At 40.2% G+C, this 18823-nt stretch overlaps 1 protein-coding gene across 1 annotated transcript in view; it reads right to left on the reverse strand.

The window, feature by feature from the left end:
* Positions 1-18823, reverse strand: part of TMEM131L (transmembrane 131 like) — a 172749-nt gene that overhangs the window by 86824 nt on the left and 67102 nt on the right. The window contains exon 4 of the mRNA XM_036763393.1: positions 4373-4441. Coding sequence (XP_036619288.1) covers positions 4373-4441 — 69 coding nt within the window. The remainder of the gene's footprint in view (positions 1-4372; positions 4442-18823) is intronic.

An 18823-nucleotide genomic window follows, 5' to 3' on the forward strand; every position in this document is an offset into this window, starting at 1 on the left:
CTCTGGAGTAGTTATCACTCTGCTATTTTTAAAGTGTTATGAAGATCTTAAATTTCCTTTACCAGAGACAACTGCCAGGTTCCCCAGGGTCTAAAGGACAATCAAAAGGGAAGTTCTCCCTTTGAAAGGCAAATCTCAGTATTTTATACCTTATCAATCCACCCTCTTCTCAGGATAATTAGCACCCTCTACTTCAAAGCTGTCTGCCTATAAGACAACCCTTATAATAACCCTCTGGAGTCAAGTGGGATTAAACAATATTATCCTTGCTTGATACAAGGGGAAGCTAACCTATGAAAGGGGAAATGGATTTTGCCCAAGGTCACACACAGAGTAAATGACAGTATCAAAAACAGAAACCAGCCAGCAAAGTAGTCAAGGAAGGCGTCCTTGTGTTCCCTCTGATTCTAGCACTTCTGATCCTCCCATTTGTTAACTAGACATTAAAACCTCACTCATCTCAACACTAATAATTTGGAATGCATGGCTATGCAGATACTATGGATAAATTTTTTGAGTAAAAAATTCAAATAAATTTCCTCTAAGAATATTCATCGATTAGACAGTGTGATATAATGGAAGGTATGCCAGATGGAAGCCCACTGAGAAAGACTCTAGACCCAGTTTTATTGCCTATGTGATCTTAAGCAGCTATATAGGCCTCAATTTCCCAAGCTATTAAAAAAAAAGGGGGGGGGAGGGGAAGAGGAGATAAAATACTTAGTCTGCCTACTTAACAGGACCAAATAAGATAACAAATATGGATAAAAACATGAAGTAACTTTAAAGACAGAAAGGCATTACCATTAAGGTAAATCAAATTTAAAACTAAGTTATTCATAAAAAAGGCTGAATTAACCTTTATTTCAATGCCATCAGGTTATGCAACCAGTAATTATTTGATCTATAATAAACAACTAGATTTATGACATTGTTACATCGATTATAAACTGCATTTTTCACTTGTAGTCTCATTTTGTTTTGTTAGTGAGTAATAAAGTGCTTACGATGTGCCACATATACATGTACACAAGGTTTATACAATGTAAATGGAACATAATCGGGGGCGGGGGTAGATACCAACAAAGGTCCCCTTTAGAAAATGGATCTGAGCAGTCTTAAAAGGAAGCCAAAAGGCAAGTAAGGGGAGAGTATTCCAGGTATGACAGCCATTGACAAGACTTGGAAGACAGCATCATGTTTAAGGACCAGTAAGAAGGCCAGTATGCCTGAATGATAGACTATGTAGAAGGAAGTAAAGCCTAAGAAAATTGGAAAGGTAGGAATGGATCAGACTATGAAGGGCTTTAAATGTCAAAACAGAAGATTTTATATTTGACCCTGGAAACAATATGGAATTACTGGAGTTTACCAAGTAGGAAGGTGGAGTGTGACATGAATAGATCCGAACTTTAGGAAAATCACTATGGCAGATGAATGGAATGGAGTGGGGAGACTTTGAGGAAGCGGAAAAGAAGATGCAAAAGAGACCCTTAGAGGACCCCAAGAAAGTGAGCGTGACCTGGATGAAGATCTAGCATGGGAGAATATGGAGAAGTCAGACAAGCAGGGGGAGAATTGAAGATCAGTGCTATAAAAACACCTGTTGAAAAGAATGTCAAGAAGAGGGTATTTACAGAGGTGGTCAAGAAAGTCGAGACTGAGAAAAGGTCACCAGCTGGGCAATCAACAGCTCACTCATGATTTTGAAGAGAACCATTTCAGGTGAACAAAGTCGAAGGTCAGACTGCAGAGGAGTGAGGATTTTTTTTTAAATTCTCAGGGAGGCATCAGGGAAGCAGCCTATAGACAGGGAGAGAATGAAGCAGATGGAGAGGAATGACAGCAGGGGCAGTCCATGAGAGAAGATGGGGTGAGATCAAGGATCATGGAGAGCAATTTGCCTTTACAAGGTGAAGGGCTACCACTTCATGTGAGACAGAAGGAAGGGAGGAGACTGTGGGCGAATACATCTGAGTGATGTGAGATAAGGGGAGAAGAGGGAACTCTCAATGAATGAGAGTTCAATTTTTTAAGGGAAGTGCGAGGCTACGTCCTTGGGGAGAAGGGGTGCCATGGGAGGTTGGAGGAAGGATGGGAAAGGTCTGGAATATCCCCTGTGTGGTGAACTGATTAGGAAGGTATGAAAGGACTGCCTTGTTACAATGAGGGCCCAGTTGAGATTATATATAACAAAATTTGTAGTGGACCCAATCAACATGGCTTTATGATTTTTCTCCAACTTCATCTGGCTATATGTAAACAGAAAAGAAGCGGGGGGGGGGGGGGGGGGGGGGGTTGGAAATTCAAAGTAATAAAGTAATAGTGAATCACTTAATCCCACTGAGCCTCAGGTATTCTCCAAGATTGTAAATTTCAGACCCCCTACAATCTTCATTTGTGAATGGAGTTTTGATAGCACTGTGACCATGAGAGGTGAAAGGGACCACAGGCACATTTTACACATGAGGAAACCGAAGACCAAGAGGACTTGGCCAAGGTCCTCTGACTCCAAACCCAGCCCTCTTTACACTGTGTCACCTCAATATATTAGTAAGCAAAACCACCGAACTCACATATGCTGTCCCCAAGGTGGCAGCAAGGAGAGCTCAGAGATTGTTTGGTCCATGAGTTCCAGAAGGGTGTACAACAGTGGGAACTCATACATAGCCAGTACTTTACAGCCTATAGAGCATTCTCTTTGCAATAATCCCATGAGAGGTAGACAGATCTCCCCCATTATAGAGATGATGAAACCAAGAGACAAGGTTAAGTAATTCACTCAAGATCACACATTCAGTAAATGGGACACTCAAGACCTCTTTTGCTTCTGATAGCGTAAACTCCTTGAAGGAAAGAGGCCACGTCATTTGTCATCTTTCTATCCCCAGTCCCTAGCACAGGGCATGGCAGAGGCCGAATAAAGGTCTGTTGGAAGGGGAGACGACAGCAACAAATGAAAAATGTATGCGCAACGTTTTACAATCCTTAAGCATTGGTTGTTGGTATTTCCAATGAAATAATTCACTTTTAAAAGACATAAAAGGCACAACTTAAAGGCAGTAGTTATGACCCTTCAAATATCTGATGCCATTAAATATTTTTTTCTTTTCTTGTATTCCCCTTTCTCCAATTTTCCCTTCTCCCATATCTTTTTCTTTCTCATTTTCCTTAAAGGGAAGATTACTGGACTAAGACTCAGGAGATCCCGGGAGACCTGGGTTTGTGTCCCATCTCAGACACTTACTAGCTGTATAACCTTTGAGGAGGCAGGTCGCTTAGACCTTGTAAGTCTCAGCTTTCTCACCTGTAAAAAGGGAGTGATAACACCTGTAGTCTTTCTCTTACAGTTTTATTGTGAGGATCAAAGAAATAATGTGTACACAGTCCCATGCAAACTTTAAACCGTGATATAAATTTTGGCTTTCATACATACATACACACACACACATACACATACATATACATATACATATACATATACATATCTGTAATGGTAATCAGGGCAGGATTTTTTTTGTTGTCTTCTCTTTTGGAATGCTAAGGTAATCCAGTAAGTACCTTTGATGAGTCTTGCCTTTTGAATGTAATGGCAAGCAAAATGGGACTTTTTCACTATTCTTTGTTTGAGTGCCTCTCAGCACAGGTAATCAAGTGCCCCAGGGCCCTGAGATAAGTATATAAGATCTGAGGTCGGCATTTTGTTTTGGGGCTCTCACTCACTGGAAGAGTGTCATGTGATTTGACCAGACAAGACTCTGGGTAGCCTTTGTTAAGAGCCACCCCCACCACCACCACCCCAGCTTTATAATCCAGATGTTGGTGCTTCTCTGGTAAATATTTATCATGATTTGGTTAGACAGAAATGTTGATCTGTTTATATTGTCTCCATTTCTGTAATTTCTGTATTTGCCCTGAAGTTCAGGGAGCTCATCTTTTCCTTCTGCACTAAGTGAATGATACATGTATACTTAATTAAACTAAGATTGTTAACCCCTTAAAGTTGCTTTCCTCAGAAAAGCAGATCAAAGAACCTTTGTTAGCAGCCTTTCTGTGTGCTGGTGTTGTTGGTCTTACACAGCCACAATAGCTGCTAGCAACATTGTTGTCACAATATCCCATGCTACACTGGACATAATGTAACTATACATATATACACATATATGTATATATACATACACATATATGCATAACTACATATACATACACGTGCATGCAGCTTATATATGTATACGTGTGTGTACTTATACACACAGAGGATAATGTGATAAAAGGCAACATGATATATTATTAAGACTAATAAAATAAAAACCGATGGAGAAGGTTAAGAACAAAATGAATAAAGGGAGGAAAAAAGAAATCAGATACTTACTGCACTCCAAAATCCAGGACTGAAGGTTGAAAGTGTAAGCCCTTCCCATTAGACAGCTTATCTGAGAAGCTAAAAAGGAAAAGAAAACAGGGATTAATTTTATTATCCTTTTGAAGTTTTCATGTTGAACTTAAGACAAACATAGCAAACTCACTAAAGGCCCTTATGTGGATAAAAACTCTCTCTACTGTAAGGATATTTTGAGCCAGGTTCTAAAAATGCTTTAAAAATAACCAACTTGACAGTAAAATGTTCTTTAAATCCAGTGTAGAAATTCTGGCTAGGCAAGAATTGTTATTCATGAATCATGGCTAATCTAACCTTTCATCAAATGGACAAGAAAAGTCTAATGACTTAGCCTCTAGAAATGCACACAAATAGAAAAGAGGGAGCTGAAATTTTAATAGGCTATCTTTTCTAGATAAAAATAAAAGAATGTTTTCTAGAAGTTCAATTGTTTAAGAAGTTCTATAAACTTTGTATAAGATAAATTTCTTTTTCTTTTCATTAGGCATTCATCCCACACATACTCCCAAAAAAATTAAGACTGGGAGCCCTGGGCAGACCCTCTGTGGAAAGCTTATGGGAAGACAGAAATTAGAAATACTCAGGAGGAGAAAGGGCTGGCTCCACCTCCAGCAGACAGACCCACCCTCATGAGAAAACCAATTCAAAATGTTGAGGTATATTTTGAACTGTGGGAACTGATTTCCTTGGCAGGAGGGTATTTTTGCCACTACGATTCTATCCAGTCTTGACACAAAGCATTCCTTCCTTCCACACCTGTGAAGAAACCCCCACACCCTTCAACCTCCCCCCGCCCCAAAGCCTTAACAGTTCCATGTGACAGAGATTCTTCTACTGAACTGAAGGGCCCACAGTGAACTGTCACCAGCTCTGCCCACCTCCACTGGCAAGACGATGGTCTTTGGGGGATAAGTAGAGAAGGAAAGGGACACTACATATTCATTTAAAAAGAAAAACCCTAGCCAACATTGCTATTAATGTTCAGGAAGAATAATAAAAGATTTCTTTTGATTTCACTATTGAAACTTCATACAGTACTTCCTAATGGACCTGTGAGTGTACCAGGGCTTGGTCTCAGAGGAAGAGAAGATAAAACAGAATTGATTTTAAAAGAAAAGATAAATCTAAGAAAAATAGCCAAGATTTAATACTGAATGATTTTCCCCCAAGTGCAATTTTAAACAGCAAAAATTGTAGGAGAAAAAGAATCTGCCCTGAAAGAAATATTGCACATCTTTAGTCACTTTAAAAAAAATAAATCTAGCTAATTTACTAGATTGTGCATTGAGTACTAGACTGGAATGGATTGTAGTAATCCCTTTTGAGGGGATCCTAGACATGAACCATACCTAGAGCTTTATATTTTAGAAATTCCCTCCATTTATTGGATATCTAAGGTAAGATTACAAAGAGCAGTCAGAGTCACAGCTGGACAACAAGCATTTATTAAGTACTTACTATGTGTTAAGTGATGTGCTTGGTATTGGAACTTTGTGAGTTCCTACCTCTAAGGAACTCACAATCCAATGTGGGCAACAACATTCAAAAAAATTCAACATGAAAGAAATAAACAGTATAAATGAGAGGTAAGCTCAGAAGGAAGGTAGCAGCATTATGGGGGGTGGGGGGGGGGGGATTTAAATGAATCTTGAAGGAAGGCAGAAGACAGTGAGAAAAACCTGACCCCGTCCCTAGCCCTTTCAAGGTCAAGCTTCCCCGGGACTAAACTTGGTCTTCTTGAATCCAGAGCTGGAGCTCTGGAGGTGACATGGGCCACAGGTATCACCTATTTATCTGCGTATATACGGTATCCTCCCGGGAGAATGTGAACTCCTTGAGGGCAACAATTATTTGATTTTCGGCATTATGTGTCTGGTACCTACCATGGTGTTTTCTACATATATAGCACTTGTTAAATGTGTGTTAAATTACAAGAAAAAAGTAGTCACCAAGTTCAAGCAGATCCAAGACTAACCCATACTAGGAAGATAAAGCAGTTCATAGAATCATAGGTTTAGGGCTAAAAGAGACCTCAAGGCTTATCTAGCCCAATCCCCTCAGTTTAGGGGTTTCATCATTTCTCCAGGGTTATCCAGGCAGTAAGGACCTAGCTACCTTTTCAACTGCCATCTTTTGGCCCCCAGTTCAGCACCCTTCTCAATACCCCACAATTATCTTTTGAAATCTTTTCTGATAGAGCTGGAAAAGGGAGTAAGTCAAGTAAGGAGGCCTGGTTTGCATCAGAACATCTTTTCCCAAAATAATTTATTCTCAGAACGTTTTGGGGCTTGAATTATATAGATGGAGACCATCGATGCTGGTCTGAGACATCTTAGGCTACAGAAACATTGCTGAGATAAAGGGAAATTTGAAACAAATATAAGATATAAAGCCAGCTAGGAGACAACAGGGATAAACTGCTGAACTCAAGAGTCAGGAAGACCAGAGTTCAAATCTACCCTCAAACACTAGTAAGCTGTGTAACCCTAGGTGGATTAGTCTACCTGTGTGTGCCTCAGTTTCCCCATCTGTAAAATGATGATAATAACAGCACCAACTTCTAGGGGATGTTGGGAAAATAAAGTGAGGTATTTGTAAAGCACTGTATAAACCTTAAAGCAGCATATAACCACTGCATATTGTTATTTTCATCCTTAAAAGTTGTCACATGCATTTCAGTACATTAATAATTTATATCTAATATATCAGAATGGAAAACACTGCTGGCCTTAAGTTGTTTTCCTGAAACCCCCAACACTCTGTGGGGAATACCAGGATCCTACAGAAATGTTAGGTCACAGGGTATTATAAACCTATTATATGTGTTAACTTCTTTATTGAAATGTTAAATAGCAGTAATCCTGTCAGAAGAGGACAAATGAAATATCAACCTAGACTATCTGAAAAAGACAAAGGTCAAAAAGGTCCCCGCTCCCAACAAAACAAGGCCTTTAAAGGCACCCTCTTTTAAGGGAAAGGAGTGGAGTCATTTACAATCCAATTTAATTCAGCCAATGTTTATTAAGCATCTACAGTGTGTAAGACACCATTTCAGGCACCAGGGAGAGAGAAGGACACAGACTAAACAGTCCCCACTTCCCTAGAAGTATCTCCCCACTATAATCCACACTGAATGTTACTCCTTTATTCAATGCCCTCCAATGGCTCCCTATTACCTCTAGGATTAAATATACGTTTTTAAAATCTTTACAACTTGGCCCCAATCTATCTTTCCAGCCTCAATGGGGGTGTCTGTCTGTCTGTCTGTCTCTCTCTCGCACATACACATACACACACACACACACACACACACACACACACACACACACACACCCCTTATCTCTGTTCCTGACAGACGTCATGCTCCATACCTGGAATCCGCCTCATGGAATATATCTCTTCCATCAGGAGGCAAGGTCAAGCATCACCTTCCACATGAAGCCTTTTCTGATCCCCAACTACTAGTGACCCCTCCCAAACTACTTTATGGTTAACCACTGTGTGTTTTACATATGTATGTAATGGTTCATTTATATATGCCCTTGTCTCCCCCAGCAGAACATAAAAATTCAGATGAGGAATTGTTCCATTCTTTGTATCTGTATCCCCAACACCTAGCCCAGTCCCTGGAACACAGTACACACTTAATAAACATTCAATGAATATAAAATGTTCAAATACTGATACTGCTACATAACCTTGAGGTAGTCACCATCTATGATTCTTTTTTATTTATTTATTTTCAATTCAAGGAATAAAACGAGCATTTCTACCAGTACAATAAAAAAAGATGATTGCACATGAAAATCTATCATGTACGACTTACTATTCCCTGCAAATATATCACAAAGTTATCATGCAAATTTCTTCTTTTTTCTTCCCTCCTCCCTGCCATGGAGATGGCTATCATTGGACACAAACAGAGGTATATATACATCTATGATTCAATGGTTATAGTTTTAGGCAATTAAAATAGCAAGAATTCAGAAACTCAGAGTCTCACAATCTCAAGAATCAGAGCAGATCTAACAGACAGGCTTAAGCTAACCCTGACCGTAGAGAAATCTCCTCTATAAAAATCTCCCCTCTAACTCCTGAGGTCTGTTCTGACTTCCAAATCCAAAAACTGAATTTTGAAGCCATGATTTTTGTGAAAGTTATAAAATATAATCCATTTTCCCCTTCTTAAATTATCATCGTGGAATCATATATTTAGAGCTGGAAGTGACCTCTGAGGTCAGTGAGTCTAGGGCTTACCAAGTCTTTTTAACACACCTCCAAGTCCTGCTATCCACTATGACAGGTGGTGCCCCATAACTTCGATCTGGCCTCCTACTACTTAAAATAAAAATTTATAAATAAAGTTAAAAGAGGGTTTTGCTAACACTGCTTTAAAAGTATGTTTATAAAACTAAAGTAACTTTAGATATAATACCCTTAACCTTGAGTACTTCTCTCATTCAAAAAAAATGGGAGAGAAGAAGCACCCACAGAAACCTCTCAAGCATGTGCTAAAGAATGAAAGGAAATCGTGAACCTCCCAGGCCACCAACTCTAGTTCCCTGATGTCTGTTTTAGGCCAGAAATGATGTTCCCTCCCTTTTAATTTCAAAACAAGTCAGCAGCTTCAGAGAAATCACTCAGCTGATTTCTCATTAGCCATGAAAAGAGAAGAAAAATAAAAGGTTTCCCACAAACCTCCCATAAATCAACCATAATCTGTAAGAACAGACATAGTACACTCCAGCTAAATGCAGTTCTTTTGAAGAATATCTTAAGTCAGGGTCAACCTGACCCTCTTTACTTTGGGAATCCAGAAACCAACAAGAAATGAAGAGGGGACGATCCAGAAGCATCCTGTTCAAGTTTAGCCACCATTCCAGATGTATTCCCCACCTCAAGATAAAAGTATTTTTAAAAAACAAGCTTGGCCCCCAAGAAGAGCCAAGAAGACACCAGCCCTCACTCCTCTGCATGGGACAGCAAGGGTTAAGTGGGGCAAAGCACAATGCATATTCTCACCTATTTCAGATTATCAACTGGCTTAACTGATTTTTTTCCTATTTCTTTTTATAAAAATCTCTTTTGCTAAATTTTTTCTTATAAGGAAAAGCTCTCTGGAATGGGGTAGTGAATGTAGGGAACAATTTAGGTGATATGAAAACAAAACAGCAATTAAAAATTTTAACAATAAGAGTATTAATATAGTGTACAGTTTCAGTTAGGCTTCACTTACATTTCTATTAAAGAAATGTCTTCTAAACTTTGGGCAGGTTTTTTTTTCTTTATATGAACACTTCTTGGGTTCTAAGTTTCATGAAAGTCTACCATCAACAAACCAAAGAGAAAATCCATTTAGCATGGGGTCATGTTTTTTTTACTGCAGTCAGGGGTGAGAATTTGAGGAAGGAGAGAAGGTGACAGGAAAAGAGAAAAAGAGTGAGAGAAAGGGAGGGGGAGAGGGAGGGATGGGAAAGGGGGGAGGGGGAGAGAGACAAAGACAAAGAGGGAGTGACAGAGGCAGAGAGACAGAGGGGGAAAGAATACACAAATAAAGAGGGGACGGAAGGAGAGACAAATGGGACAGGGAACAGACAGAAACATAGAGAAAGTGGTATAACATGAGTAATGAAAGGGGCCTAGTGTCACAAAGGCCTCATGAAAATTTCCCCAACAGCAGTAAAGTCTGAAGAAAACTCAGGCCAAGTTACTTTGAAAGAATATATATATATATATACATACACATACATATATATATGTATAATACATACACATACATTCATATATAAATGGAAGGTGAGGAATACATATTATCTTTCAACTCCATCTTCTTTCTAAGACAAGGACTACCTGAGTTTTACCCCTTGACCATCAGTACAAGAACGAGTGGACAGGAAAGGGTGGTCAGAAGCCCTTACAGACTGCAATGTGTCCATCCTGAATGCATTTCAGAGATTCCCAAATATAGTCCCTAAAAAAGAAGAATTAAATCCATCTGTTGTTATTAACTACTCCAATCTATTAAAAAATCAGTTCAATATCCATTCATTGGAAAGTCCATTGACCGCCGTAGTACTACGCCTACTCAGGAAAAAGTTCAGACAGTGATTTTTCTTCGCCTAGAGAGGAATCTCTCCTAATGCTCCCCCTCCTCAGCTCTCCCTCCAACCCAAAACCAGTAAGAAAAATCTCTCAACAAGAAAGATTTTGAACCAAAATTGGACAAGGCCAATAATCAGTCACCCTCACAGCCTCTGCCAGAGTTAAAAACCCTTGGTGGCTGCAGGGCTCAGAGAGGTTCCCTACACTCCTAAAATCACAATGACCAATTCAAATGAAGCAGAGGGGTGGAAGGGGAATGCTGGGAAATGCATTGGACCATCACGGTAAACACATAGCTATTGCATAAAATGTTGTATGACGTGGATATGTGTTGAGCCTCCCAATTTTTAACTTCCTAAAATAATATGACCTTGTAGGGAAGGGATCCAGTGAAGCCCTTAGGGTAATAGGTTAAAATTAGGATTCAATTAAGATCCTCCTTTTCCAGCTTTTATTTCTCAAATTTTATCCACACAAGCCAAAAATAAATGACTTATGGGCTCACCAATCTTTTCCTAGTCCACAGAAGATCAGAGATTTTGAGCCGGAAGGTACTTCAAAGGCCATTTTAGTTCAACCCCTTCGTTTTACAGATGAGGATTAAATGACTTACCCAAGATGACACAGAACTGGGATTCAAACCCAGGTCCTCTAACTCCCAATCCTGCCCACCTTCCACTTTCCCACGGCTTCCTCTTCCCCACCCCCTCTGTGCCTGTAACATCTTCTATGCCTAGAATCCTGTCTATTGAAATCCTTCTCTTTTAAAGCCCTTTTAAAAGTATGTGTGTGTATGAATTGGGTTAAAAACGATGGAGGTATCTAATACTCCACAGCTAGTTAATACACATTTTATTTTATTTTGGTTTTTGGTAGAAGGAATGAATTAATGAAAAGAATTAGATCTATCTCCTTACTCTGCCACCTTCTCCCCCACCCCCAGGCACTTAGACCTCCAACTCCAGAACTTAGCCATCCACAAGAAAGGAAGTATTTTAAAATATTTTCCTTTATATAAGCATCAAGCACTCAAAACAGGCCCCAGCTCTATGGCTGATGAGATTCACACAGCTTAGCCTGCGGACACACCAGACACACCCCTGGCATGACTCTGCATCCTAACCAACCTCTTGACAGCTCCCTGGCAGAAGTTACTGATGTTCTCGTAATAACTAAACTACTTATGGGACCCTAGGTAAGTCATTTAACTTCTCCTGGGCTCAGTTTCCTCAAATGAAGGAGTTAGAGCAGATCATAGGATCATTCACAGATTTTTAACTAGAAAGGACCTTAAAAGCTCTGGTCCAACAGGTTCATTTGATTTGATGAGGAAACCAAAGCAGGCTCAGTGACTTGTCCAAGGCAACACAGCTGGTGAGTAACCAAGCCAGGTTTCCACCCCAAGCATTATGACTCCATCTAACATTCCTTCCATTGGCACCAGTCTGAAAGCCCCCTTTAGCTCTGGTTTTACTCATTTACTGATTTTGTATATATCCTGTACATACTTATAAATGCACATGTCATCTACCCCAATAGAATGTAAGCATGCTGGGACCAAGGGTTGTCTTATGTTTGTCTTTCTGACACAGTATTCTGGCACAATGCCTGGCATGTAGCAAGTGTTTAGTAAATGCTCGCTAACAGACCCACATGCTACAAATTCAACACTTAACCATGAAAAAATGGATGATGATAAAATATTTGTCAGTTCACCCTTATCAGGAGGTTTCCAGGCAAAAGGAGATCCAAAACTCATGCACATTTCTGCTTCACCAGTAGAAATCATTTTTCACCCAAGCCAAGTAGCTGTGATGCCTGTAAACTCCGGAGGCAAACTCTGGGCGATTTTATTTCTTCCGTTATAAGATTAAAAAATCACTGAGTAGAATCTAAAAAGGTTTCAACAGTTCCTATAAATGCTGGGGCTCTCAAACTTTAGAAATAAGGAAGATTGCAATCAGAGAGACAGGAAGTGTCTCAGGTTCAAGACCTGTGCTCAACATGCACAGGTGGCATAACTGAGAGCCTGCCTTTTACCTGGGTTTAAGCCAGCCTGACAAGCTTCCCCTGGAATACAGACGCATACAGTTGCTAAGGTGTTTCCCTCAAACAGACTGACTGCACAATTCAACAGGCATCAAACCTTAGAATTTTACCCCGGTGAGCTAGCTGCCTCGAGGTGGAAGGCACAGGGTAAGGGCCAGCACTGATGTCAAGGCTGAAGTTTCCATTTCCTCTCTAAACACTTTTGCTGATCACTGGCCTCCTATATGGTTGTGGCTGGGGGGAGGGGCAGGGGAGACTTCAGGCCAAGGTAGCTAGTGCTTCACAAAGAAGCAGGAGGAAGGGATGACAGGCAAGGGGCAAGTCACAGCCTCTCATATTTTTCATCGCCTGTCCATTTTCCAAATCGGGAATAAACCAAAAAGTATTTATTTAATACTATGTGCAAAGTCAGTCAACAAGCATTTATTAAGCACCTACTGTGTACCAGGCATTGGGCTAAGTACGGGGGATTTAAAAAAAAAAGCCAAAACAACAATAAGTCCCTGACCTCAAGGAGCTTACAGTCTAATGGGAAAGGCAACGTTGCAAATTCCTATGTATATACTGTGTATATATAATCTACACACAGAGTCCACAGAAGGTCATCTCAGAGCTGTACTAAGTAACAACCAACCCCAAAGGAACAGAAAGGAGGAAGAATAAATTTTGCATTTACTTCGCCCACAGCAAACACTCTTCTTTTGCTGGGCCATGTGCCCTTATCTTATTTTAATATTCCTCTCTCCTGCAAGCCTTCTTTTCTTCTGATCATTAAGAAAGGGAAAAAACAATGGGAGAGAAAAAGCTCTGAGGACACACATGTTTATTTCCCTTCTCATGCTTCCTCTCTCCTGTTCCACTGACATCTGCAGGCAGATGGGCAAAAGAGTGAAGATTTTTGCAGGTTGATGTGTTTGTTTTTGTGAATGGTTAAAAGACTGACCAAACAAATTCAAGCCAGTTCCTACAGAGAGGGCATCTTTATATTTTCACTGAGGTTTCTATGTATTTTCAAGCTTGACTGAGAAGCACTTAAGACCCTTTATTTTAAAGTTTTTGAAAAATACCTTCACATCCAAAGGTATTAAAAAGTATATTTTCCAAACAAAGTACTTTCAAAATATATGGATATTTGAACATTTTAAAGGTTTTTAGAGGCAGCAGTAGATGGGAGGCTCAGAGTCTCAAGGAAGGAGGAATCCTTTTGACCTAGGGAGGGAGAGAAATCTAGTAAAGGCTTCCCAGCAGAGGCAGCAACCAGAGCTGGCCCTTAAAGAAAAAGAACTATCAAGAGGTAGACAGATTAAGGGATGGGGGTTGGGAGATCTGTTCCAGGCTTGTAGAAAGGAACAGAAAAATTTCAGGGAACAGTACCTATCCCACGTTCGCTAGAAAGCACAGTGCATACAGAGCCCTACTGTGAAATAAGTATATTTATGTGTCTCCACGGGAACTTAAAACAACTTTCTCATTTTCATTTTGTTACAGTTACTGATAAAACAGCAGTCACACCCCAGTGTTCAGCTAAGAATCCTGGCCAGACTTCACTACAAATAATAACAATGACTTACAGCTATGTACCTTACTACCAACACGTCTGCACATTTGAAAATCTAATTAGTCATCTTCAGATTCCCACGGCAGAAAGCAGCAACTCTGGACCAAGCCGTTAAATCCTAAGTCCAGTGAGGGAGGGCTGGTTTGGATAAAGCCCCTTCCTTCACTTTCCTTCCTAGCTTCGGGCTCCTGGCTCAGCATTTTTCCTCTAGGGGCTCAGAGCTTCCACCCCCACTGCTTGGAGAACCTGATTACATTCCGAGATCATATTAGAGCCACTCTGCTATGATGCCTTATTAACAAAAAAGAATAAGAACCAAAGCGGCCACAAAATTAAAGGTACATTTTATACTAACTTTCTGATCTGGAATGACTGGATGGTATGCAAAATCCACCAGGGGCTTCTCCATCAGTGAAGAATGTTTGCCAAATGATACACAAAAGGGGCAGGGTTGGGGGAGGGGGTTCCCTCAAGACAAAGAACTGAACACTAAGCGCTGTCAGTGCAGTGGGATGCCTGAGGATTCTTCAGAGGCTATTACTACCACATGTGACATTCTCCCATTTCCTACATGAAAAGAAAGCCTTGGACACAAGGGATGGGGCAAAAACACCATTTCCAAAGTACTTGAAATGCTTTCCTCAGTCTGCAGCAGACAATTCAGACTGACATCCTTTTTATGTAACCTTGTGAAAAAATTTAAACCTTACATAACATTTCAAAGAAGTAAGCTATCCACAATTTTATTATTTTTTGAAGAAATACACAATTATCCTCAGGTCTCCTAATCAATCTAATGGATAACACAGCACCCATCCAGCAGGAAGGAATATGGATGAATACGTGATTTCATGAGGAAACTCCCTCTACCAAGACAGGTGTACACATCGGCAACTTAAGAGTTGCCTAGTGACTTTCCATGATTTTCTAATATCATTGAGCTCATCATTTCTTATAGCACAAAAGTATTCCATCACAACCATACACCACAACTTGTTCAGCCATTCCCCAACTGATGGGCATCCCCTCAATTTCCAGTTCTTTCCCACCACAAAGAGAGCTACTATAAATATTTTAGAACATATAGGTTCTTTTCCTTTTCCCTTGATCATCTTTGGAAAGAGACCTAGTAGTGGGAACTGAGAGTGACTTGCCCAGAGTCTCACAGCCAATTTGTGTCAGTGACACCTGAATTCATGCCTTCCCAGTTCCCAGAATGGTTCTCTTTCCACTAATCCATGATACCTCCCTTACAGGTCAGAAACAAAAATACTCCCAAAGGAATTATATTTCTCTCCATCTAAATATTAGCACACAATTATTTTGGAACCAAGCTGCTATGTTCATGAATAATATGAACAGCAGTACTGGAAAAATCTAAATTCTAGTTGCTTTCTAGTTCCCCTGAATAGCTTCCTCCTGTGACCGCAGGAGGCCACGTTGGAGATACACAAAGCCCAACAGTCATCGCCCAACCACAGAAGTGGAGCAATGCAGGTACAGAGTTTCACCTTTTCATGGGAAGTCTCTAGCTACCCTGAGAATCTAAACAAATCGAGTTTTAAGGTGCCACAACTTTAAAAGATTTAATGATGCTTATTTACTATGTGACACTGAGCAATCTGCCTAACTGTTCTGGGTCTCAGTCTCAGTTTTCCCATCTGTAAAGGGAGAGAGTTGGGCTAAATGACCTCTCACACCCCTTCCACTTCCAGACAGAGGATTCTATTATCTTTGTCACATAAATCACAACAGCAGCAGGAGAGGATTTAGCAAAATTTCCCTTTCAAGTGTCAGAGTCCATTTGATTGTTCAAAATTACACAGAAACCACTCACTCAGATATAACTATTACAGACCATTTAGGATAAGAGTTCTTAAGCTTTTTTTTTTTATCATGCAACATCTCCTTCCTCTCCTCCCTAGCAGTCTGATGAAACCAGTAATACAGATTTAAACATCATATGTTCATTTTTTAAATAAGCGAGTCGGTTATTAAACATTTACAAACATACCCGAGTAGAAGCCATTGTATATGGAGAAAATGGGTATCTTCCAAGCAGGAAAAATAAATGTTAGAAAGGTAAGTTCAAGTCTGCTTCGCTATATTCATAAACATGGTCCCCTTCTCAGAATGTTCACTGCCTGCATTTATGACTGAAAAAAATTCTAAATTTCAGCTAGAGGTTAGTGAAAATAAAGACACATCCAAGGTCACAGCCCCCCCACCCCCACCAAAATCTATCCATTGACCCCTTAGACACCCAAGTTAAGAACCTACATTTAGAGGTTTTCTTTTTGATTTGTAGTTTTTCTTTTCAATTTTGAAAGTGCTGAAGTCTTTGCTGGAGACGGCTACTAAAGAAGGAATATCACAAAATATATGACTAGGGGCAGGTAGGGGGCACGGCAGACAGAGTACCAAGCCTGAAGTCAGGAAGACCTGAGTTCAAATTTGGCCTCAGACACTTCCTAGCTGTATGATCCTGGGCAAGTCATTTGATCTGAGCTCAGTTTCTCTTCTATAAATGGGGGATACTAAAAGCACCTGCCTCAGAGGGTTGTCAGGCTCAAATGACATAATATATGTAGAGAGCTTTGTTAAGCTTTAAGGTTCTGTCTAAAAAAAATCCACAATCAGCACTACTGCTTTCAATCTACTTAGTCTTCTCTTTACTGCACTCATATCCTCAAACAGAGTAAGCAGCTTGGGAAGAACAGAAGTCTGGGGTGGTGTGCTCAAGCCAGCTCATATTAGTTCTAGGAAAGTGAACAAATCCACAAAGTGCTACAAATCAGGGCTTGAGTTTTTGAGACTTTTAATAAAGTCGGGGAGAAAATGTTAATAAACTTAAATTTCCTGTGTGTACGTATATGTGTGTGTGTATATATACATATATGTATGTATGTATTTTTAATAATAGAGAGCCAGTGGCTAAACATTTACAAGCACACCCCTGATTAGAAGCTACTATACACAGAGGAAATGGGATTTTTTTTTCAAGTAGGAAAAATAAATTTTAAAAAGGCAAGCTTGCAGCAGCTTTGTTAAGCCTCATTCCTACACTAATCAACATAAACCTGCCTCCTCTTTAAAGAACGAAAGGGCTCTCTCCGACAGGAAACACCAAAGGGTTCAAAAGCTGAAGAGTAATAGGAAGTTACACTCTTGTTAAACATGGCCCATAACCATTTCCTTTGTAGATAGGAACCAGAAATTTCCACCTTTACAAGCTAACCAAGTTTTAGCAAACAAGGTTTCTTCGCCAGAAAACATGCCAGGTTTGGTTTTCCTTCAGCTTCTGTCAAACCAAAGCCTGCCTACAAATGCTTCCAACATTCTTCAGTACCTTTAAGGAAAAAGAAATAGTAAAAACAGATACCTAAGAGATAGAAAAGAATGTGGAAAGAACTTTACCAGACATGTCCAAAGCCTTCAGAGACTGATCTTCAAATTCAACACGGATCTAACCATATTTGTAGTGTGGTGCCTCGGTACAAATCCTGCCTGATGCTACTACCCGTGTGACCTTGTACAAGGCACCACATCCCTAGACCTCAGTTCCCTCAAATGAAAAGATTGGGAAAGAGAGCTGCTAAGGACCTATGAAATACCTACTCTGAGGGAAAAGGATAAATATTCAAAGTTGTAAATGGGCCACACTATCCCCCCTCCCCTCACTGAGCTTACAATCCTAAAAAGCCAAAGGGATATGGTAGAGAGTAAGTTCAAGCAATGTACAGGAATGTAAAGCAAAATATAAGGAATTAAATGTAAAGACGAGATCCAAATGATATGAGAAACTTAAGAAAGGCAAAGTCATTTTAAGATGGGAAGTCTGAAGGAGGCTGGCTTCACGGAATTCATCTGTGGAGGAAGAAAAGGATCTCGACTAGCAGAGAGACAGAGTGGGAATCTCTTCTAGGTAGACGGGATGATCGGTATAAATGCATTGAGGCAGGAAAGGTCACACAAAAATGGAAAATGGCAGGAGCCCAGTTTGGCTGGATTTTATTTCCTTGTTCGGACTTGTGATTTCACTGATGTAGGTAACTCCCTGCCATGAGTCAGCTCCTTCCACCGGTGAACCTCAGCAATCGTTCTGTAATTTGTGGTCTTACAGAGCTGCCTGGGGACATTAAGCCCTTAAATGACTTGGCCCAGCCAGGATCACATCCAGTATGTACCAATGGTAGGACCTGAACCTAGCTCTTCCTGACTAAATCCAGCTGTCTACCTACCATGCCAACTTGCCTCTAAAATACAAAGCATATAAAATAAGTAAAGAGAGAGAGCCTGGAGCCATTCTGTAGGCCACAGGAGATCACTTGGGGCTTTTGAAAAGATAATTTTTAGTAAATCTGGCTGAAAGTTTCAATTTTAAGACCTGAAGATCACCTAGATCAACCTCAAGGCAGCTAGGTGGCACAGTAGAAAGAGTACCAGGTCTAGAGTCAAGTTCAAATCTGACCTCAGATACTTACCAGCTGTGTGACCCTGGGCAAGTCACTTGACCCTGTTTGCCTCAGTTTCCTCATCTGGAAAACAAGGTAGAGAAGGAAATGGCAAACCACTCCAGTATCTCTGCCAAGAAACCTCAAAAAGGGGTCATGAAGAGTGGGACATAACTGAACAATAACAATCCAATCTCTCTCATTTCAAAGAGAAGGAAACTGAAGCACAGAAGAATTAACAGAGATTTAGCCCCGGGATCA

The sequence above is a fragment of the Trichosurus vulpecula genome, chromosome 6 (genome assembly GCF_011100635.1).
Source record: "Trichosurus vulpecula isolate mTriVul1 chromosome 6, mTriVul1.pri, whole genome shotgun sequence".
In the NCBI taxonomy this organism is placed as follows: Eukaryota; Metazoa; Chordata; class Mammalia; order Diprotodontia; family Phalangeridae; genus Trichosurus; species Trichosurus vulpecula.